The sequence below is a fragment of the Phalacrocorax aristotelis genome, chromosome 6, assembly GCF_949628215.1.
Source record: "Phalacrocorax aristotelis chromosome 6, bGulAri2.1, whole genome shotgun sequence".
NCBI lineage: Eukaryota > Metazoa > Chordata > Aves > Suliformes > Phalacrocoracidae > Phalacrocorax > Phalacrocorax aristotelis.
The window spans coordinates 13,523,971-13,548,199 of record NC_134281.1 but is presented as its reverse complement, the minus strand read 5'-3'; the positions used below and the strand labels follow the sequence as shown (position 1 = coordinate 13,548,199).

The following is a 24,229-nucleotide window of genomic DNA, read 5'->3' as shown; positions in this document are numbered from 1 at the left end:
CCGCGCCCGCCCGCCGCCCGGCCCCGCACTGCATCCCGCCGCCCGGCGCCGCCTCCTCCCGACCGCCGCTGCCCGCCGCTCCGGGGGCGGGGGGAACGGGAGGGGTCCTAACTGCCCGCCGGGTGCGCAGACGGAGCGGCCGGGGCAGAGGCGAGGCGCAGGCGGTGGTTTGCACCTAATTTCTGGCCGCGGAGCCGCCGCCGCCCCCCGGCCCGGCCCGGCCGCTCCTGGCTGCAGAGCCCGGCACGCCGCCGCCCCCGGGCGCCCACAACGAGTGCCGGCGGCGCGGCTGCATGCGCCGGTGGTGGGTGATCAGCCCCCACGGCGGGAACGCAGGAGCCGCCGAACCCCGCCGGCGACACCCCCCTCCGCCGGGCGAGTCGGCGGCAGGAGCAAAGCCCCGGCGGGAAGGCAGCTCCCTGTCAGCCGAGACAGCGGGGCCCTGTCAGCGGGGCCCTGACAGGAACGGTCCGCAGACCAGATCCTAACACCCATCTTCTGACCTTTCCACAGTTACCCATGGCCCACAGAGCCACCGCGCCTCCCTCACCCCTCAGCGACCACCCCACTTCATAACCTGGAAAAACTTCTCCATCAGAGCAACTTCATTTCCCCACCTCTGGAGTTCATCTGGTCCAACCTCCCTGCTCAAGCAGGCTACCTGCAGCCAGTTGCCCAGGCCCATGACCAGATTGCTTTTGAGTATCTATCTCCAAGGTTGGAGACTCCACAACCTCTCTGGGCAACCTGCGCCAGTGCTCGGTCATCCTCAGTAAAAAAATGTTTCCTGATGTTCAGAAGGAACTTCCTGTGTTTCCGTTTGTGCCACTGCCTCTGGTCCTGTCACTGCAAACAGCAAGTGACCACTGCAAAGAGCCTGGCCCCATCTTCTTTGCACTCTCCCTTCAAGTATTTATATACATTGATGAGATCCCCCTTGAGCTTTCTCTTCTCCATGCTAAAAACCAGTCCCAGCTCTCCCAGCCTTTTCTCATATGTGAGATGTTCTACTCCATTAATCATCTTTGTGGCTTCACTGGACTCTGTCCAATATGTCTATGTCCCTCTCACTGGGGAGCCCAGCACTGGACACAGCACTTCAGGTGTGGCCTCACCAGTGCTGAGTAGAGGGGAAGGATCACCTTCCTCAACCTGCTGGCAATACTTTGCCTAGTGCAGCCCAGGGTACCATTAGCCTTCTTTGTGGCAAACACACATGGCTGGCTCACGTTCAATTTGGCGTCCACCATGACCTCTAGGTCCTTTTCTGCCAAGCTGCCTTCTAGCTGGGTGGCCCCCAGCACATACTGGTGCATGAGATTTTTCCTCTCCAGGAGCAGCACTTCAGAGGTCTGTTGAACTTCATGAAGTTCCTGTCAGCCCATTTCTCCAGCCTGTCAAGTTCCCTCTGGATGGCAGCTTGACCTTCTGGTTTATCAGCCATTCCTCCCAGTTTTGTGTCATCAGCAAACTAGCTGAGGGTACACTCTGCCCCATCATCTAGAGCATTAATTAAGACGTTTAACAGGGCTGGACTCGATATTGGCCCCTGGGGTACACCGCTAAATGCCAGCCTCCAGCTAGATTTTGTGCCACCATGCTCTGGGCCCAGGCATTCAGCCAGTTTTCAATCCAGTGTCTGCTCATCCAGCCCATACTTCAACATCTTGTCTATGAGGATGTTGTGGGACACAGTGTCAAAGGCCTTCCTGGAGTTCAGGTAGACAATATCCACTGCTCTCCCCTCATCTACCAAGCCAGTTATATCATTGTAGAAATTTAGCAGGTTGGTCAAGCATGGTTTCCCCTTGGTGAAGCCATGCTGACTATTCCTGTTTATTATCTTGTTGTTTGTGTGATTGGAAATAGTTTCCAGAATTAGATGCTCCAACACCTTCCTTCCAGGTGAGGCTGACTGGCCTCTAGTTCCCTGGGTCCTCCTTCTTGCCACTCTTGAAGATAGGAGTGACATTTGCTTTCCTTCAGTCCTTCACCACTTCTCCCAGGTGCCACGATTGATCAAAGATTATTGAGAGTGGTGTTGCAATGACACTTGCCAGCTCTCTCAGCATTCCTGGGGACTCTGAAGAGCCAAAGATCTTTGAAGAGGCTGAAGTCTGCTCTCTTGAAGACCAGGGTTGTGGGCTTGGTTTTGACACTCACCCTCCTTCCTCCCCTCAGGATCCTGAACTCCACCATCTCATGGTCACTGCAGCGAAGCCTACCTTTGACTTTCATGTCCCCAGTGAGCCCCTCGTTGGTGAGTATGAGGTCCAGCACAGCATCTCTTCTTGATGGCTCCTTTATTGCTTGGAGGAGGAAGTTACTGTCAATACACTTCAGGAACCTCCTGGATTGCTTATGTCCTACTGTGTTTTCCCTCCAGCATATATTGGGGTGGAGCACATCTGGCTCCTCTTCAACTGAGACTGGTGAACTTATTTTGTAGTTGTTAGTCCTAAGGGGAAACAGGATCCTTCCTCTTGGTGTCAGAAGCTTCCATCCTTCACCTTCTCAGAGGTTGCACTTACCTTAGTATTGGGTTGGACACTGCCTGCTTCTCTACTTTAGGTAGGGTTGGAGGCTTTTCAAGCTGTTTTGTCTCAGAGAATTGTCTCAGATTCTGTCTATCTCCCTTTGATCTTCTGTGCAGCAGGATGCTGTGCAGCCTGCTCAATTCTTCCTGTAACTCCTCTATGTGGTGGCACAGCTCCTCCAAGAGAGCATACCTTCTTCAGGACAAAGGGCCATTTCTCCTGGTGCCAGAGATGCCCCAGGCACTCGCTGCAGCCTGGAGCTTGGAGGGCTGCATCCGTTAACTGAAGCTGGGTCTGTGTTGGAGCCTCAGCCCTAGAGGGACAGATGCTCCAACACCCACTGGGGAAACCATTCTGTGGTGTGTCACCACCATATCTGAGACTGTCATGGTGATACTAATTCAGCTGATGCCCCCTTCTTTGTACCCTTCTGTGCAAACTCTGTGTCTGTTAAAAAAAAATAATTATAGTGCCACAGTTCTTAGATTTGAAGCTCTTAGAGCAGTTCTATGTTTTGGTGGATAGCACAGCAAAGAAACAGGCTGAATATCATGCCAAAATCATTACTAGAGCAACAAGAACTCCAAATGCTCCAATTATATTCTATTTCAAATTAAACACATCTTTAATGGCCTCAGGGCATAGCATTACAGTAAATGATGCAGGCAAGGCCTTTGTCAGACAGGTGTCCAAGAAATAAGACTCAGCAGGTCCTGTAATACCACAGTGGTTGAGGAGAGAAGGAACACCTGCCAGCTCCCTGTGCTTCGGCCCCTGTTGCCGACTGGATGAGCCATAGCCTTCCCGCTTCCCTCCACAGCTGCCACCTCAGAGGAACCGTTCAGGTCTGGGTCCAGCCCTGGCCAAGCATCTGAGACCTGGTCAAGCCCTGAGCATAAAAGGCTGCAAACATGGCCTGACTCCAAGTTGGAGGACCCAAAAACATATTGGTCCCTTTCTATTAGGTATCCAGCTCTTTTCAAGATTTCCTCAACAGCAGTAGCTAGAAGTCTTTTTCTTTGGTTTCAAAACAATTTTCTTCAGTAGGGCAAGAGATTATAAAATCCAAATTGCAAGCTTTGAGTGAGGAGACAACCACACTGTCATGGCCTCACCAAGTGTCTTTGCACTTGCAATGCTTGCACCAGGTGCCCAGTGCTCTGCGTCTCCCATATGGAATGTCACTGAGACAACAGGATGTAGGTCTGAAGGTGATCAGGATTTTAAATTCAAATGCTTTTATCCCCCAAGTAAGCGTTCATTAAAAATATTTTTGAGCTTTTTTTCCCTGAACCTTTTTATGGTTGAAGAGTGAATCTCCTGAAAAAAATAATGATGGTGAACTTGCTAGTTTTCAAGAACTAAAGAAAGGCGTCATGTGCCAAAGACCGCTTAACCCTCTAGAGAATCAAACAACCACCAGAGGGTAGTTGGTGTTATTGATACTGACCTTTACAGCTTCTACCACACCAACACTGGCACACATCACTCTTTTGTGTAATTGCCTGCATCTTACCAGCTCCTTCTTTCCATCATCTGCTACCATGCAGCACCTAACCCAAGTGTGACAAGGGCAGGTAAAGATGGGCTGTACCCATTACCCAGTGCAGCAAGGCAAAGCCGACAGCCTGGAACCACAGTACTTGCTTTTGGCTTCTTTTGGACCATGTCCTTCCAGTGCTCTGAAAGTCCTTTTTATCCCAGAATCAATGCAGCCCCTGCCAAGCAGGAAATGCTGCAGGAACTACTGAGCTGTCGTTTACCCGTTAGATGAGATAAAAACACCTCAGTGCCCTCAGATTCTAGTCCAGGCATGGCATTTAATGAATGGTCTTGTCATTTTTCACTTTGGTGCTAGTAATTTGGCTGTCTTAACATGCAGGTGGCTTACTACAAGTGGGTAACTAAAAGCCTTTCAGATCTCCCGACCCTGCCACATCCAGCTCCCAAATATTAGAAACTGCATCTAGTGTCTGAAGCAGCCTAATCACATCAAAGAAAGCACAAAAACATCTCTCATGTATTACATGGCCTTGAATCAGAGGGAAGGACACCACACGGGCATGGCAGTGTACACACTTTCTGTGAGACTCATGGCGCTCCCTAGATTTATTTTGACGTTATACATCAATCTCAGACTGTGCAACAAAAGGGGAGTGTGAAAGGAGAGGATACGTCTTAGGCAAGAAAATTAAATAAAATTAGTGGCAACATCAATCAGCCAGGTCAGCGCTGCCAGCGGAGCAGAAAACAGCCAGCAGAGATGGGCAACACCAGTTCTTTTTAAAAACAGCATGAACTTAAGCCCAGCACAGCCCCTGTGTCTTCATTTTATGCTCCCTGGAATAGGCACAGCTGGCTCAGCTCTCTTCTGAGGTATTGACAGCTTTATAGGCAAAGGCTTGTCATTTCTCATTTGATCTCCTCCAGCCTCCCTACCTGGCATATATTCTCCAACAACGTTCAGAGCTCTGGTAAAAGGCACTTTACAATTGCACTAAATGCTTTTTTTATAGCTGCTTCAAAGCTGTTCAGAATTTTTTCTCAGTATTACCATTATCTGGGCTTTTCTGTTCTTCCCCAAAATTGTTCAATTTCACAGTTACGTGTGTTAGGAAGAATCAGAAAGCAAGCATGTATTTTAGGCTGGCAAAACTGAAAATCCTTCTGCCGTCTCCCCCTGTAAGTTACCGTAACAGCTTCTGCCTTCAGGAAATTCAGCCAGCTTTCCCATTTCAATTTAAGGTCACATTTTGTTCCAAGATACTTGCAAACAAATACTACGATGTAGAGGAATGAGGTGATAGCTAAGGGAAAGAATTTGGTGCCTAGGATTTGTTAATTAAAAAGAAATCAACCACAAAGTCTAATCTCAAAAGAAATGTAACTTATTTTGAAACTCCAGTTAAAAAAAACACAACACATTAACTTTAAATATGCTGGTGAGATGTTTTATTTTCTTAAATACAGCAGAACCGAATCCTACAAAGGTGAAAGTGATCTATTTCCCTTGCTCAGCAGAGCAAAAAAGTAAACAACAAGCAAAACAAACAAGCAGTCAGATATTAAGTTCTCCCAGAGTTAGAAAATGCAAGATGTCACTAGTACCAGGAAAAAGGTTTAACCCTCTTTTCTTCGCACACTGGCAATTGTCCAGACAACAGAAGGTGATCTGTGCCCATTATTACATTGGAAGGCAAAAAACCTCAGACTCTCTCCTGTGACCTCCATTGCTGGCTCTTTGGGACAGAGGCTGGGTGGCACAGCAGCCTTGTGGCACACCACGCAATTTAACCCCTTCTGTGAAGCTGTGCAGCCTTTTGGCATCTCATCCCCCTGCAAGAGGAGAGCTTAAAAATTCTCCTGCCTAGCCCCTCCTTCCCTAAGCATAAGGAAAGATTTAACCTCCCCCTTGTACCAGTATACATGAATTTACTTCAGAGCCTCCAACAAGCTTTATATAAGCTTATTTGCTGACTTAGCCTTTTTAATGCTGGGACACTGTGAAGCATCTCGACTGTACCAAGCAGGGGTGGGTACCCACTCTATTCTTGGTAGCCCAGGCACGCAGCCATTCTCTGGGCAAAATACACATCTTCTGCTCTCATCCAAAATCCTGCTGGGGAAGACATATAATAAACACTTCAAGGGGAGTGACCTGGAGCAATTAATGCCTTCCAGGATATGCTGTAATTAGAAGGAAATAGAATCTGCTCTATTTAGAGCTCAGGAGCAGGAGCAAGATTTTCTGTATCACTTCAAGCCTTTCTTCATCTCTCTGCATCAACCTGCTCGCCTTAGGGGAGGGCACGCTGCCCACCTGGGACACAGTGCTGTTACAAGCCCTGCTTGCTTCCCATCCCCTGCTGTGAGGTGCAGTGGAAAAGCAAGCACAAGTTGTTCTTTACTTTTCCAGTTTTCACCTGCCCCTGCTGCCTCCCATCCCTGAAGCTTCACATTTCTCTCCTCACTAAAGCCACATTAATAGCCATGCCATTCTCCTGCAGGAGGCTCTAACAGCACACCTCAGCAGACTCCTAGAGGGCAGAGGAAAACAAAGCTATATTGAATTGGATTAAGGGGCCAGAATAACCTTTAACAGAGCCACCTGGGGCAAGGAAACAGACAGCTCTCCAGCTGAAAGCCCACGCAGGTTTCCTCATAACCCAAGGGCTCCTTGCTTGAGCAGAATAGCAACCTAGTCACATTGCTCTGTTGGAGCTAGCATGCAGAAAGATGGTCACAGCCTTCCACTTGTGCGAGGGGTGACTACGAGCTCCCAGCGAGGAAGGAGAAAGGACTACATCTCTTGGAGATTATTCACATTATTTAAGCTGGGCTTCTGTACAGCGCAGCTTAGAGAACCTCTTTATCTCTGTGTTGAGCTCATCAACCCAGATCCTAAGCAGAGGGAAAATACCCTTCTGGATGGGATGGAAAATCTGCAGAAATACAGAAAAGTAGATGTCATGAGCGCAGTCAAACCTCACCTTTTGAAGCTGTTTACTGGGATGGAAGGATAAGAAGGCTAAAGCTCAGGAGAACCAGGAGGTTGGTGACAAGGTACAGGAGATTTTGTCTCATTTCTGCCTGTTTTAAAGGTATGACCTGAGCCCAGATAAGTGACTTCCAAGCCCTTGTTATGCAGGGTTTGAGGGGCGCACATCAGAGCACAACAGCCAGTAGGACAGGTACCCCCCACTACCCAAGGCAGATATAGAGAGTAGCTCAGGGATGGCAGCCAGAAGTCCAGCTCCTCAGAGGAGTTTATAGTGATGAAGCCAGTCCAACACCAAACCAGGAAGTCAGTCCATAGGTCAAGGTCTGCTGATGGCAACCATCATATGACACCATCCAGTGGCAGCTCCATAGCAGAAGAGAACTAAGGTCAGGTCAGAAAGACAGTTTATGGGTTGCAGCCCAAAGCAACAGGGACTCTAATCAGGCACAGTAAGCCAGAAACCAGTGTTCCCATCTCATAGCTCAGGCAGGTACTGAGGGCCCCAGGCTGAGCTTAAATAGAGCTCCTGGGCCATGGGAGTACCCTCATGGCCCTGACAACATACATCTCCCTGCTTGCAGAGTGACTTGAGAAACTGTCCAGAGGGGAGTTTTTACTGCACACTGAAAAAAGTATCTTATCTTCACTGAGAAGAACCCAGAGGTGATATATGGGTTATACTTTTTTTCACTAAACTGAAAAGCCCAATACTTTCTTCAGAGAACCTCCTGGTTTCTTAACAGCTGGCTAAACTGGGACGTGGGTTTCTCCAGAGCAGGGGGAACAGCCTGTTTCTGAAGAAGGCTGGTGTCTGTTGACTCTGAGGAGAGCTGTCACTGGCTTATGGGGACTACTGGCACTCATACGTATGTGTTTCCATGTGGTTTGATGGGACTGAAGATCCTCACTGTCTTTTACACAGGACACATCTCCCTGAGCACTAGATAACCCAGAGAAGAAACTCGGCACCTCCCCTAGGTTCCCCCCACAGGTTCATCTCACCTTTAGAGGAAAGTGACTTGCAAGATAAGCATAAAGGAGCACAACCCCCTTCCAAGGAGCTTTTGCTCTGAAGATGCAGAGCTCAGCAGACCCTTCAGACTCCTCACGGACTTTTAGTTGTGGCGAAGGAGCATGCTGGATGGCTGGAGTTGTTGGCAGACCAGTGCTCCCTGATAATGGAGACATTAAATCAGTCATGGCGGCAAGAACTGCATAATAGATGCAAAATACGGCAGAAGCCTGATCCAATTTTGGCTCTGCCTTGCTAAGTAGAAAAGTATTTTAGGAGATGGAAAAATACTAGGAAGTTCAGAGTGCATCCTCCCTGCAGCACAGCATGAGGGGTAGCTGTCTGCAGTTACTCGCCTGTATCTGTAGATACACATCTTCTGTAGACATATTCCCATACTGTCTTCACAGCTCAGAGATCACATGCTGGAATTCGGGTACTCAGGTCAGTTGAGGTCAACAAGGGCAGAGCCATAAGCACCTGAAATGGCCCTCCTGGTTGAACTGCAGCTGCTTGGCCTCCTCTAGGACAGGAAGATGACACTATCCAACACAACTGCTACATCTTGAGCACCATTACACTGGGAAAGTTATGTCAACCAGTTTCCAGACAGCTCTTTAGTAAACACTCAGGAGATGGACAGAGCAGGTTCCAGCCAAGGTCTGGCATGGGAGGAAGTGAAAGGCTGCCAGTCCAGAAATGCTAGAAATGCTAATTTTTCCAAGCGGCTTTGGCATTAATTTGAGGAAAAAATAATGTACTACTGGAGGTAGAACTTCCCCTACTCAAGGGGCATCTGCCATTTAACAAGCAGGCTCAGAAACAGCTGCTGGCACATTGGATAGGACCCAGGACTTGCAGATGTAGTGTGTTGGTTTATGATCACAATAAAGACAGAAGCTGTTAAGACTCTAAACCCCGTCAGTAGGTAGGAAAGAGCTTGCAGGAAGGGAAGGGGTCTTGTCTCCCCATTTTTCCATATCACATACCCTCACATATTAGCTTGTTATCTGTAGGCACCTGCTCACGTACCCCAAACAGGCATGTATGCATTGTTTGTGTGAGTGTGTATATACATATGCTCTGTGCTGGGCTAAGGTCAAACAGCTTTTTATGAGATGCAGCGAGCCATACTATTCTCTCAGGAGTGTGCGCACAGCATGTTCAAATTAAACTGGATCAGGATCTGGCCCATCATGGCCATTTCACATCAAGATGCTCTTCCAAGCCACTCTCACTCAGCATTTGCCAACAACCACAATCCCAAGCGGGGCAGGACCACCAGGAGGGACACTGCTTGGCTTCACACAGCCCTGTCTGCTTTGCAAAGAGCACCCCCATCATCTTCTGCCTGAGCCCAGGCACAGCCTGTTGTAGACAAACCTCAGCTCCCCAAGAGCCTTGCTTTTGCCCCAGGTTGTCAGAGGCGCTGGGCAATGTTCAAATCACAGCAGCGAGAAGCCGAGTGCTCAAGCTTGGCTAAACTCAAGGTTGTCAGGGGAGCAACTCATCGTTTCGTGAAAGCGCAGCTTGGCTTGCTGATCTCCAGAGCCATGCAGTAAAATCCTTGCTACATTTAGCTGGAACATGCCTCCTGGCAAGGCAGTCACTGTTCGAAGCAGCATCTGTTTTCACCCCTGTCTGCACCCCTGTCCAGACCAGACACCTGATGCTGTCAACAGCCAAAGCTTGCTCCAGGGAGCCAGAAAAGCTCAGTGGCCGTGAGAGGGGGAACATGCCTTCATGGCATTAACACTCCACTGAGCGGCTGATGCCAACATTAGCAAGGACGCAGTTGCAAGAATTCATTGCTCTGCTGGATGCTGGCAACGCAACAAGGTGGGAGGGCATAACTGATTCCGTAGTGAGGATTCAGGAGGCAGAGCAAGCAAAGTGACAAACAAGTGACTGCAACAATGGCATCTCTCTGTTGCCACTGCTCATACCATGTGCCAAGCGAGGTGGGACCAGAGCACAGGAAGTAGGTGGTTACAGGACAAAACTGAAGGGTGACTGTCAACAGCCCTGTCCAGCAGCAGGGTGAAGAGCTGGGAAAATCAGGAGTCCCACTCCATTTCTGTGTATTCTCTCGTGGTTTGTGGTGACATGCTTGGCCATGTGTTTAACTCTGCGTGGGTCACTACAGGCATAGCAGAGGCTTCACAAGGTTGCAAGTGTTTAGCAAGAATTTTGTATTTGTCCAGTGCAACACAAAGCCTCTTTCTCCTCCCACACCCAATGTTCATCCCCACAACACAGAAGTTCAGTTTGCTTGACAAGCTTGTTGCATCCGCCATTACTGCTGGCATTGCTGTCTCAGCGCCAGGACTTTCCCCAGCAAGGTATGTGGGTTCCATCAGAGCTGGGCACAGCTTGCAAGTGTTGGCAATTGCTCTCCCCAGGGATGGCCTCTGCCTGTGGCCTCTGGCAGGAGGAGGGGGAGTGCTAACACCTCTGTGCCCAGCCCAGAGGAACCACACTGGGCCTTACCAGGTGGTGGTTCTAGTCACACAGCGGCTCTGCCCTCTCCAGCAGACACCTGACCCAGGCACACATTCAGGGGGCAAAAGGCTAGCTCTGGCAGGCAAGGCATGCCAGGGAGGTGTCTCTGTGGGCTGCCTGCAGAAAGCCCTGGTAGACAAGAGACCCAGACGGAAGGGAAAAAAACCCAGCCAAAACAGTTAAATACACAGAAGGGAGCTGGCAGACAGAAAAGGCAACATGCAGAGCCAGTTTCAGGCTGCAAGTCATGTGCTAAGCCCCCAGCAGGATTCAAGCACTGCTAGCTCCTGAGTAACAACCAGGCTGAGAGGACACACACACATCACCATGACAAACTCCACAGTGTTGACAACCAGGGACATGTCTGCTTGGCCAGCAGAGTTGCAGCAGCCGGCTCACAAATTCTCTTGAGCACAGGCAGTAGGAGGTTGGAGATGCCTTACAGTACCGTAGTCCAGCTAGGCAAAGCACATTCACTACAGACCTCAGCTGCATCTTGGAAAGAGAGGGTTTACTGCTTCTCCCAGACTGGAATCCAAGTGGCAGCCAAGACATGAGATCAAAGCTGTCTAACCCAAGAATGGGAGAGGAAGGGAGGTGGGAGATATGTATGGTGACAAGACAGTCTCAAGGTGATACTAACTTATGTATGATAGAGTCCCACAGAGGGATCAGTGCTCCAATAAGCAGGCAAGACAAGGAAGGAGCCACTGCAGTCAGGCCCTGGGTGGGAACTGCAGTGTTCAGGACACTGTCCTGTGGACAACTGTGTCCTGGTACCTATCCACAGTGAGGACATGCAATAGCTGGGAGACCAGCACTGGCAGTTCCCACTAACTTGAAGGCCAAACATGGGATGTGTTTGCACCCAAACCCAACCCCACAAACTGCTGAGCAGCTGGTCCAGCATCCAGGTTGCTCACTTATGCTCTTCCTTCCCCCTGTGGCTGCAGGAGATACCAAAAGAGGAAGAAACAGAAAAGTATTAAAAACCAAATGTATTTAAAACACACAGAGTAAGGAAATCGCATGTGAACACCGAGCCCATCCTGCCCTCCCTGCACACCTCCAGCTCAGGGCTTCTTCACTGCTACTCCCAAAAACAGCACCATGGATGCTTCACCCTCAACAACTGGAGGTGAGAGATGGTGTTCAGTTTAGGTGTCAGCACTGCGATCCAGCCATAAATTCACATCTGCTGACAGCTGCACAGAGATAACACCCAGTAAGGCAGGGGAAGCCCCTTCCCTAAGGCTTCTGGACACTGCCTCAGCATGTACTGAAGGAGCTTTCACTACCCATACAGATCACCACTAATATTAGAAATAGTTATGTTTTATTTCAGTTCCCCCCTTCCTCTGCCCCGCCTCCAGCCTTGCAGAAACCAAGCAAAGGGTCAACCCATGTGAGCACCTGGGGAAATGTCAAGTGTCAGGCACCAAGGCCTGGAGCTGGTTCGTGGAGAGTTAAGAGAGTCTCAGTTATCACCCAGCAGGCTGCACGGTCGCCAGAGATGGGAAAAGAGAAACCCTGAGGGTGCTTGCAATCCAAGGGGCACGGATAAGGCAGACAAATGCCTTTCGAATGCTCCCACTTGGTCTCTCCTGTAGATGAGCCCATAACAACTAGTGACAAACCACCAGCAAACCTGCCATCTATGTGGCCAGCAATTCCCTCCCTATTGAGCTTAGCTAAAAGGCAAAACAGTGAATGAGGTTGCTAAACAGTCTTGGCTGGGCATTTAACTGCTTAATTCTGTTCTATTTACAAGGTCTTCAGCAGATCAGCACTCCCTTAATCCATAAGGCAGAAAGCAAGCAAGAGAATGTGCAGCTTAGTCCCTCTGGATCATTATTTCTGTAGCATTCCTGGGAGGGCTACAAGATGGAGGTCTCATCTCACAGGAGGACATGGTAAACTCAACTGCCAGCCTCAGAACTGCTGGACAATCAGCTTCCGCTTCACATCCCGGCTGAACCTGTTCATCTTGAACACTTCACTGTCGTAAAAGGCAGAGAGGTTGTGGATATTGATCTGCCGAGCCTGGGAGGAGAAGGAGGGAGGGAAGAGGTAAATGTTTATTTAAAAAAAAAAAAAAAAAAAAAAAAAATCAAGAAGAACCATGTGGTTTTCAATAGCATAAAATTTGACAGTCAGCAAACTCTGCTCAGCAGGAACCAGAACTGCAGTAGCAGGGGAGACTGCAGGTCAGGAGTAAGGAGCATTGGCTGAGCTGAGCAGAGCAAAGAGAGGATGCTGTCTCAGCATCTGCCTGCTCTCAGCTTATCTTTTTAATTCCACTAGAGCTAGAACATAACTACTGTCCAAAAGCCCCTAATACCTCACCCAGCAGGAGACAGTTTTGTAGGCAACCTCTGACTGGGGGTGGTCACACCAGCAGCACCAAGCCATGCTCTGGAAGTAGTTACTCTGCATATTTGATGCAAGGAGCAGAAAAGCAGCAACCCGGGAATCAAGTACTGCATTAGGGCCAAGCAAGGTCAATGTGTCACACAGAAAGGCAGAGTCAGGAGCATGGACCATGATGAGGATGCATTGAGGAGGACGAGGAGGGTGAGCTTCAAGAGGGATTGGGAAAGTTCATACAGAGATTTTTCTGCTTATTGCTTCTTCAAATGCAGGTGCCAAGGAACTTGTGTTCACCCGCAAAGCACCAGTGTACTGCAGGATTTACCACTCCAACCCCAAAGCTTTATGGGGATGGATGAGAACTAAGGGGGAAGAATTTGGCACTCCCAGGGAAAAGAGGAACAGAGACAGATGAGAAAGCCCTGATTCTGGGTTAAACTAACACTAGTTTTTTTTTCTGGTACCATAACTCAGGAAGAAAAGGTACAAGTCTGAGAACACATCTGGTTTTGAGGCTGCAGAGAGAGAGCAGGAACCAACCCCAGAGAAGGATTGTTACGATAAGCCCATACCTTATCCACCAAGTCCTTCTCTGGTACTTCTATGGTGTCTTGCTGGGCCCCATAGCGGTTTCTCTGGTACATCACCTGCTCTGCAACCAGCTGCTTCAGTATGAACAGCAGCAGTTCGTTGTTGTCTCGCTTGAATGAAAGGTAGCGGGAGAATGTCTGGCAGGGAGGATGAAATAAGCCAAGAGGGTCAGGAACCAAGTGATGCACGGTGGTCTCCCGTGCCCAACACCAACCAACCCCCTCCTCCCACAGAGCACAAGGGAACCAAATGACATTGCTGTCACCTGTGCCCTTAAGGGACTTTGGCCTTGCCGAGCTGCCACCTGCACATACAGTTAAAACACAGCCCTGTGACAGCCACGACACTCCTCTGCTGGCTGCTCTTACACCCACTAAAAAAATCTCTGGAGGGGCTCTCAAGCCTCTCCGGGGCCGCCAGTGCACCGCTGTGGACGTGTGATGCCCACAGGGGAAGCAGCCTTGGGAGGGCTGGCCCCAGGGAAAGCATACAGCAGCTTCCCTTAACCCAGGCTGCCCCATGCCTCTCCAGCAGACGCTCACACTTGGCTGGCTGTTTGCAGCCAAAGAGAGAGGCCACAAGTCGTCCAGACTGAGGGCAGACACTCAGAGTGGATAAATGCCAGGCTGTGGCCAGCCAAGAGCTGATCAGAGCCAGACCCTGCTACTCAGAGAAGCAGACTGTGCACTAAACCACAGTGAGGACTGCCCTGTAGTTAACTGTCCCCTGAGGAGCCGTAGAAAAAATGCAGAGAAACTAACTGCCTGCTCAGGCTCGATCACCTGGCAGCAGCAGCAGGAGTCCTGTGCCAAAATAGCAGGGAAGGCATCAAAAAGGAAGAGAGACGTGGCAGTGCTTTCAGTACAGAGGCTCGGGGTATACTTCCTTCTCAGCCCAAACAATAACATTGCCCCACCATATACTAATGAAGGGAAGTCATGTAGTGGTGCCTTCAGCCTCACAGTAACCCATTTACATAGGCTCAGCACCTGACTCTGCTGGACAGACCCCTGCAGAGCCCAGAAAAGTATCTTCCCACGGCCAGGACAGTGCCAGGAGGACACAGTGGAACCCACAGGGTCTGGGGTACAGCTACAGCCCTTGGCTCAGCCAGTGCCCACCTTCCGCATGCTCCGCATGACGCTGAACTTCTGCGTGTCAATAAAGCTCTCCAGCATCACCCGGATGGCCATGTTGACATCATCTTCCACCACATAGTCCCGCAGGTGCATGCGGGCATGAGCCTCGGCCATCCGGATCATGGACTCAATGTGACGCACTGTGATGGGGATGCTGCCGGTTGCCTAAGGGGGGAGAGAAGTCAACTCCTTACTGAAGGATAAAAGACATGGGGCGAGACAGGTGGCTTCTGTCCTGGGACCTATTTCACACTGTAGGGAGCAACTCCTGGACCTTTAAGGACTCTCAGGCTAAGGAGGCTGTGCCACCTGCTGGCATGTCCAGCACAGAGTGGTAGAGGCTCCCGTGTTCAACATGTTTATTCAGCAGGGTACAAGGGGATGCTATGTGGGGTGCCTCTTTGCCATTTTTTAGTGCTTTTCCAGGAACAGCAATCCTGTTTCCTCCAGAAACTTTTTGGAGGAGTTAAAGCCAATTAAAATAGAAAATATATAGCTTTCCCAAGCTCCAACAATCTTCCTCTGACTTCCAACAAATTCACCGGCCACTTGGTCATGAAATGAGCCTGAGAGATCCCACAGACAAAAGAGAAGGGCATTTCTACACAGAATGGCTCCCTGTAATGTACCAGGAGCACATAGGTCTGAGTAAATGCAAACGACTCCTGTGGGCCCACCAGACTGGGTAATAAGAGGACTTTGCCATGGCAGGCACTAGGACGTGTGTCCAGTCCGTCAGTCCACAGATGACCAACAGGCAAGACTCTGCATTTACATCAGGAATCATCTGATCAGCAGACACTGCAGGATCTGCCTGTCTCTCACAAAACAGTGGCACAGACTTTTGTAACATGAACAGCAAGAATGTGTCACCATATGCTGGGGCAGTCTCGGGTTGATTTGCAGTCTACACGCTCCTTCCCCACCTTTCCTCAGTATTCTCACCATAGACTCTTTCCTGAGGTCACTGTACATCCGGGCCACCTTGTCCTGGTCCATCTGGTTGAGTTTGGGATGAACCTTCTCTTTGGCATAGATGATGTATTTCCTCAGGATCTCCTGGGGAATGGGTTCAACCCCGTATGTGTTGGGAAGAATGACCTCATTGGCGTCCCCATCCACTGCCTCTTTGCTACCTGGGTGGTGCTTGACATGGCTGCCAACAACAAACCGGGCAAGCATTTCATCCTAGAAGAGAGCAGTGGAATGACAGACACTGAAGACACTCACTGGACAGCAAAACTCAGCAGGCAACTGCAGCTGAGCATCCGAACAGCAGCACCACAAGCCCAGCACAAACTCAGATTCATAGCACAGCTTGTACCTGCACCGGGTCCACTGTGTCTCTCACCACACACAGGATATCAAATCGAGAGATGATGGGCTCTGTCAGGTCTACATTCTCCGAGAAAGTCAATGATGGGTCATATCGCCCACCTGGACCACAGAGACAAACACTGAAGTCAAACACAGGCTCCAAGGCTGAAGCTTTGAAGCAAGCATAGACCTCCAGCACTTCGCTGGAGACTTTACTGCTTGCTTGATCTCTGCTCGAGACTGGAGGAACCAGGCAGAGGGAGTAGAAGCTGTGCCACAGTCCTCATGACCACTGAGGTCAGAAGCCTGACATGGTCCTGTGGTCTCTCAGCACTTACCTATTGGATTGGCAGCAGCAATAACGGTGCAGCGGGCTTGCAAGGACGTGACAATGCCTGCTTTGGAGATCGAAATGCTTTGCTGTTCCATGGCTTCATGGATGCTGGTCCTATCCTGATCATTCATCTAAAAGAAAGCAAGAATGACTTAAACTGAATCTATGTCTATGTCCATTGCCCAACACACCAAGGAGAATAGGGTCATGATGCTCTGAAAAGGCAGCAAACTGCACTATGGACCAGCATGGGCCTAAGCAAACTGCCGGAACCTTTCTCAACTGGGAGACAGCACCATGACTTATAGTGCCTCCTCATAGTAGAGGTTACAGCTGGTCCCCCCACAGCTAATCCTTCCTACAGAGATGAAGCTGGGCCTCACCTTGTCAAATTCGTCAATCAGGCAGACACCTCTGTCAGCCAGCACAAGGGCTCCTGCCTCCAAAGTCCACTCCTTGCTGACCGGGTGCCTCTGGACATAGGCTGTGAGGCCCACAGCAGAAGCACCCTGGCCAGTGGTGAAGATCGCTCTGCTAGATGCCTTCTCTATGTATTTAAGAAACTGTGATTTCGCAGTACCAGGGTCCCCGCACAGAAGTACGTTGATGTCACCACGGACTTTATGTTTGCCACCTACAACAGTAATGGGAGAGACACGTTGGCAGCTGAGTGCATGGCTTGGTACCAACCCTGCCCTGAACACCACAAAGCTGAAGGGAAGGCAAACAGCAGGCAGGGAAACCACTTTACAGGGAAGTTGAGGGAAGAAGACAGACAGCTTTGGAGGCGGTCACATATGTAAACCAGCATTTCTAACCTTGCTGAATACATCTTTCTAAGGAGACGATAACAAATCAGGACACCAAAAGGTTAAACCTCTGAAGGGACATCAAACCTGACCTCCTAGAGGAGGAGGGATAAAAACTGCCCAGGTTTGCAGCAGGAGCTGCTTTCAGTCTTAGCATTTCTACTGTCACACTAGAGCTTTCAGCATGATAAAAACAGCCACTTCCACCACAGATATCCCTCAGTCTATTAACTCATCTGTCACCAAGACACACAGACAACTCTAACCGCTCTCATTGCAATAGCACAGACAAGACCAGACCCATTTGCCTTCAGCTGAGTGAAGCAGCCCCAAGTGACACAAGAGACACTCACCTGGGTTTTTGGGCTCTCCACCAAAGAGAGCTAAAGCCAAGCCCCTCTTGATATCTTCATGCCCGTAAATAGATGGGGCAATGCTGGCAAAAATCTGAAAGAAAAATCAGGAGTTGTCCAGGGAATACCATATCCCATTCTGGACAGAATTTGGTATGAAGATCATCAAGGGGCTGAATATACAGTTACCCTTTTCATACTGGACTTTTTCAAAGGTAACTACCCACCCAGAGTCCCCTAAAGGTACTTCAAAAAAGCGGTGCTTTTGGGGCATGGCAGATTGTGTAGTCTGGTGCTGGAAGCTGCTGCCACTGCCTCCACACTCCTGCTGTACACAGAGTACATTGCAGTGGCTGTTATCAGCTGTTGTAAACCTGGAGACCTTGATTTGAGACTTACTCACTGCACAGGATAGTAGTTGAATGGGCTATGTCGCACATGAATTATCATGGTCAAATATTATGAACAACTGGCTTAGTTTCTCAGGGGTATTCTGATAATAGCCTGATACTGGAGACTACTGATGTTAAAACAGTCCTGGCTCAACTGAAGCTGCTCCACCTGCTGGGAACAGCAGTCAATATAAAAACAGCATGACCAAGGCAAGGGTGAGGTCCCTCTATTATAGACCTTAAACCTGACCCCAGTGAGGCTGAACATGCACCATTCCAGGAGCTTTGCTCTTTCAAGTATTGGATTCAGGTCTTAGCATGCAGTAAGAAGCAAAGCTAAGATCTCTACCACAGCTTAAGCTAAATAATAACATCCTGCTAAGGGGACTGGAGATGCAAGCACTGGCCCCTTAGAAAACTTCCCCTGCTTTGCTTTCAAGATACACAGAGAGAAAACAATGTTCAGATATAAGCAATGTCTGAGTGTCTCTCACACATCTTCCAGCCTTTTTGTGATGTGGAAGACAGAAGTGGAGAAGCAGAAAATTTGACCTCCAGAAGTAAAGGGAAGTTTCTTTCTTACTTCCCTCCTATAGCTCACTCTCATCAACAGCTGTCTGAGAGCTACAGATGACCAGAAGACCACTCAGAAGGATTTCTAGAAGTCTCTTTAACCACTGTTTAGCCAGCTGACAACCTTTCCTCACTTTCTGATCCAGCTGCCGTGTGATGGCAAGCTATCAACAGGAAAAGATGGGATGTTTGAGGCTGACCCACCTTCTCCCCAATTTGCTCATCCTTGGACAGACCCACAATCACTTTCACATCTTCATCAGTCAGTTCTCCAATAGCCAGCTTGTTATCCTTCTTGGCAATATGGTTGGCCAGGATCACAGTTGCAAATACTGGGAACCCGTTGGCAGTGTTCAAGGAGCCATCATAGTTGTTGTGGTAGATCCCTGTTAGCTCCTGGGAACGAGGAGATGGTATGTCAGTGCTTGCACAGTACAAAATAGACCCTTCTCACCCCATACTTGAGTTCAACAACGTACTCACAATCTCATCCCCTGGCTTGCAGCTGTCAACCAGATCGGCAAGGAGAATGGCATCCTTGGAACGGGGCAGCCTGCCGGCAGCTACCTTCCCAGGGCTCTCCTGGATTTTGATGCGCTGATAGTTCTGATAGACTGTCTGCAGCAACAAAATAAAAGTTACCCAGCAAGTCTGGCGGGCATCAACATGGCTGATGCTTTTTAAAGGCACCTCACCAGAAGGTCCATTCAAAGATTTACTATATTTTGGTTAGGAAACTATGGGCATGGGAGGATGGAAGTTGTGAGGACCAATTCCTGTGTGTGATAGACAACAATGGGGACAGGAAAGCACTTTGCCACATCCCACCACTGTGTTTCAGCCACCACAGTGTCTGTCCACACAAACACTGGACCAGTTCCTCGTAGGAGGATGTTCCTCTTGTGACGGTTAAAGATACCAAAGAAAAGGATGAAAGTCAGAAGCTCCACAACAATGATTTTGCTACTGTCCTCTAGTTTCCTTAGTGGGTAGATCAGGAAATACTGACCTAAATTGGGAAGGAGGAAAGCTGGACAGTCTGTGTCTGCATTTCTACAATATGGATAGGTAACTATGTACCAGAGATGATTGTGGCAAAAGATTCAGCCCAAATGCTTACAATGAGGCAGCAAATTACTTTAGGCTGCTAAATTGGGCAGATTCAGGTCAAGAGCTCAATTAGACAAGATCTATCTTCACAGACCCCTGGATAAGGCAGGAGACCCCTCTCCTGGCACCAAGCCTGTTCAAAGGGTGGGAGCCGAGGTGGAGCCAGGAGGAACAGGCACTGCAGCAGCCTGGGCAAGACAAACTGCCCTGTTCAAGCAAGCACATCTCTTACCTCTTCCATGTTGATTTCAAAGGGGCCAAGAGACTGACACTCTGGACAGGAACCGGGTTTCACCTCCTGGTTTTGGGACTGGAAAAAGGGTCCCAGGACAAAGCTGCACTTGCTGCAGTTGTATTTGACCATGCTGAGCTGAGGCAGGACCCCTGTGCAACTCGTCACCACTCCGCTGGTTCGGATCAACTGATTCAGGTGCAGTTGCCTGAGGAAAGACAGAGAGATGCTGGATGCCTGCAGGGCACAGAAGGCAGAACACCCTACAGAAATATTCTTGCTACAAGGCACAACTCCCAAAGGCCTAGTAAGATACAGTTATCTGTAGGAGTTTTCTTCCAGGGTTTGTATTTTACCTTTCAGGACATTGGAAGTTCATCCTTAATGTGACTTTTTTTTCCCCTGTAATAAGCTCAGTCACCCAGTTGGACTCATCTGAGCTTTAGCTTGCAGGCTAGTTCTCCTGAGCACCCCAAAGCTTGCTGCAGGCCCCACAGCCACTGCTGGCAATTCTGCTGCTTACCTAAGTGACCGCAACTCTTCCACCAGAGGGAGGTGGGAGATACGGACATGGATCTCCTGAGCAATACGATCATATTTGGGGTACATGGCCAACACCACTTCCTTGGCTGCTTCATCAAAGATCTTCAGCATTTCTGCTGGGGCCTCAGGCAGAAAGTAGGCAAGGACATGCTCCTGGGCTGCCAGATCCTCGTAGTTCACCACCAGACTCTCTCTGTTCTCTTAAGAAAAAGATGGGGTGAATTTTATTTTCAACCTGCTCACTCCTCAAGCAGTCTGCAAGATAGCCAGAACAGACAAGCCTGTATCCTGCAGGCTGCAGTTTGCAGATGCCTGCACCTTCCCTGAAAAATGTTTAGGGATCAAAAATTTGAAAATGGGCGGTAAACTCTCTTTAATTTTTTTCTCTGACAAATTCTTCATCAGTACCAAGCTTGTGATTGTTGCTCTGCAGTTCAGCACAGACACCCAGGCTCAGTGTTCTCGAGATTCAAAAGCCTCAGCCCAACACACAACTCCCCCACAGACCTCCAGGAAACAGAAGTTAATAGGAGACAACCATGCTGAATGGCTGGCAAAATCCTCTGTCTTATGTTCCTGCCGAGGGACAAGACAAATGCCTTTTATTTCCTAGCTGTATAACATTGACCCTGATCCACTATTCAAGCTTCTGGAGCTTCTGCCTCAATACAAGAAAGAAATATGAGTAGCTGCAGTTCCATGAGTTGCTCCTATCTGTGACAATTTCTGCTTTTAAAATTCATCAATGACAGCCCTAATGACTGCTTCTTCTGGCAGTGCATAGTCAGAATACAAGGCTGCAACATTGACATGGTTTTCAAAGTCACAAGGTCTATTTGTCTCCCCTCACTGGATAACCAAGTTTCCAGTGTGAGAAAGTAACTGGCACAGACAGCAAACAATTGTTGTCTCTTTCAGATCACAAGCTTGCAGACCACTGTCTGCTGCCCCACATATTCTTTTGCTAGCATTTCTACGTTATGAATATTAATGAGTAGCAGATGCCAGTGGCCTTCTAATTAGTCAGCCAGAATCAAAGAAGATAGTAGACATGTTTCCATTATTCATTTATCTCCATCAGCATCAGAGTTTCTTAAAGTGCTGACTCAATGTCTGGGACAAACAGAGCAGGCAGAAAAAATCCACCTATGGACTGGATTGCTGCAAAACACCATGGCCCACATAAAGAGGAGAGACCCGCTAATCACCCAGCCCTACCTTTACACATGTCACTGATCCTCTCCTTGAAGACATTGTGCCCATGGTCATCTACATGGGTCTTCAGGAAGTTCTTGAAGCGGTGGTAGATCTCAAGCCGGGGAGCTGCCATGGAAACCCACTCCCGCACTGAATGCCCTTTCATGTCTTCCAGATTTTCAATGCTCTCAATCATGTCTTCATCTTCATCTTCCATGCCATCAGCAGCTCGTTCTGCCAGCCGCCTCTTCCGTGAAGGACGGTCTTCGTCTTCATCATCACTATCTAAGGGTTGGGAGGAAAAATTGTTAAAGAGCTGGGATTCCCATTCCCACTCTCTGGATCACAGTTGGATTGCGCAGGATGCAGAAGCAAAGAGGTCGGAGCCTTTGATACACATCAAAAGCCATCTTAGGCCCAGCCTAAATCCAGTTCTAGCCTGGCTCCTACATCTTCCACAATGTAGCTAGACTTTATGGGGGTGAATAAGAAGATTTGTATGCAACAGCACGCAGTTATGTCCATTAATGCACTAAGGGAGAAGGCCAAGGAATGGGCTTCTAAGTGCATCAAAGGCCCTCCCACACAGTCCACAAAAGTCTCTGTAAGAACACCAACAAACTCCACAGCATGTTTGGTAGAATCCCAAACCCTCAATACAGGCCGGGGATCCTGACTTTGTTTCAGCAGTGAACACACAACTAGAACACACCAAGTGAGCTCCTAGGAAGACCAAATCAAAGGGATCATGCACTGGAGAGTCTAGCCAAGCCCACAGCCAGAGATTTCACTAAGAGCCCAAATACAGTGGCGCTCTAGCGACAACCCTGTTAATCTGAGGGTGAGAGTCCAGCTCCCCCACAAGGGCTGGGTTACAGTCAACCACACAGGTATCAGCAGCCCACTTGGTATGGCCCATCTTCACCTACCGTAAAGCAGTCCCCTCCTCATGCGGCCCATGCCCTGCTCCAGCTCACGGTCTCGCTGCCTCATTACTCGCTCTGCGGCTTCCCGCTGGCTAGCCGTCAGCTCCTCCACATCTTCATCGTCCAAGGCCAGACCCTCTGCTTCATAGACATCCAGCTCGGGGATGGGGCGGTAGTCCCTAGCACACACACATAGCACTGAGTCAGGCAGGCTCCAGAAAGCGTTTCTCTAGCCCTTCTCTGGCTATTGCTGGGTAGGTGTCAGGACAGTTGTTCTGCTGCAAGACTGAACACACTGAGCAGGAAGGAACTTGACAATGGAAGATGCCCTGCAGCACAAAGGGCTCCAGTGCCATGGTTATGAATGCCAACATTCAAGCCTTTGTATGTAAAGTTCACCAGCTTGCCAACAAGCCTGGTCAAGTAAAGAAAGAGTTTAAAAGTTTATGCCTGCAGGAGTAAGGAGCTGGGCTGGATGCACACCATGCATCCAGGGATCACGATGGAACTTCGCATCCAGCTTGCAATTTGCTCAGTTCTTCCAGGAATCAAACGACACCATGCCCTGACCTTTCTCACCTGTCCAGCAGCTCTTCGACCCCTCACCACAGCCACCAGCACAGCAGAAGGACCCCACCATGGCTGAGAGCCCCCCCACCCCCACCCCGTCACTGGCTGCGCTGACATCCCCTTAGCAAAATCCTGTCCCCAGATGCAACACACCAGAAACTGGCTCCCACCGTTTTCCTTACCTTTCCATCCCTTCCCCGATGAGCTCTTCTCCTTCCTCCTCTTCTTCGGGGAGCCCCTCGGTCCCCAGGAGCCCTTCGGACTCATCCTCGAAGGGGGGCAGGTCCCGGCCGGGGCTGGAGGTGAAGGCATCGCCCCGGCGGGAGCTGCGCAGGGGGCTGGTAGCCGCCGCCTGCGACTCGGAGGAGTCCTGCAAGGACAGGAGGGAGCGAATAAGGCGGGGGAGCAGAGGCAACCCCCTCCCCGGCACCGGGAATCAGTGCTTCCAGGAGCCCCTGCCATGGGCGCGGCGGTCGGAAGGAGGCCATGGGTCACGGATCAGCCATACATCCTATTTCCCGAAGGGGGAAAGGTTAAAATAATTATCCCTCCTTGCAAATGACAACAGAAACGCAAAGGCGGGAGGGGGGGACACATCCTCCGCGCCCAGAGCAGCCGGAGCGGAGGGCAAGGGCTCCGGTGTCCCCCCCTCCCCGGCTCTCCCTTCCAGTGGGGAGCACGTGTGAATGCCCACGGCATTCGGGGTGTCCCCGGCGAGCGCACCCCCATGTACCCCCCCCCCCCAAGTCCCCTCTGGACCCCGCGCGATCGTGACCGCAGTGCCAAAAGGCCCGCGGCGGGGAGGAACGGGGGCCCGCGCCCCGCGGGGTCGGCGCCCCACCGCCCCGGTCCCCTCCGGCCTGGCCCCGCCGCTCACCGCCATCCCGCCGCCGCTCCCGCTCCAGCCGGATTCCGCGCGAAAACAGACCCACGTGGCCAACAAAAGCGCGCGAAAGCGCGTGACTAATAGGTAGCCTTCGGGGCGGGACACGCCCCCTTCATGAATATGCATGAGGCAGCGGGCAGGCGGTGCGGCCACCCCCGGGCACGGCCGAGAGGGCTCGGGCGCCTGGTGGGCAGCGGTGGCAAAGTTTGCCGAACATCTGGGCATCTCCCTCTGGGATCGGGGGCTCCCTTCCTCGGGAAGCCCAGCGACGGCAGAGATCCCGCTGCGAGTTCCTGTGCCCGTTCTCAAGCCTGCCTCTGCCACAGCTAAAATCA

The 24,229-nt window shown here is 50.1% G+C and overlaps 1 protein-coding gene across 1 annotated transcript; it reads right to left on the bottom strand.

Annotated features, from left to right (window-relative positions):
* Positions 1 to 11,535: 11,535 nt before the first annotated feature.
* MCM2 (minichromosome maintenance complex component 2) lies at positions 11,536 to 24,013 on the bottom strand. Its single transcript, XM_075096002.1, has 16 exons — positions 23,886 to 24,013; positions 23,191 to 23,378; positions 22,442 to 22,617; positions 21,534 to 21,797; positions 20,296 to 20,515; positions 19,773 to 19,980; positions 18,914 to 19,048; positions 18,635 to 18,826; positions 17,466 to 17,559; positions 16,687 to 16,937; positions 16,308 to 16,434; positions 15,977 to 16,089; positions 15,598 to 15,840; positions 14,635 to 14,817; positions 13,495 to 13,650; positions 11,536 to 12,595 (listed from the first exon to the last, which is right to left on the bottom strand). Exons 1-16 carry the CDS (start codon positions 23,889 to 23,891, stop codon positions 12,485 to 12,487), a joined length of 2,667 nt encoding a protein of 888 aa, XP_074952103.1. The 5' UTR covers positions 23,892 to 24,013; the 3' UTR covers positions 11,536 to 12,484.
* Between the last annotated feature and the right edge of the window lie 216 nt (positions 24,014 to 24,229).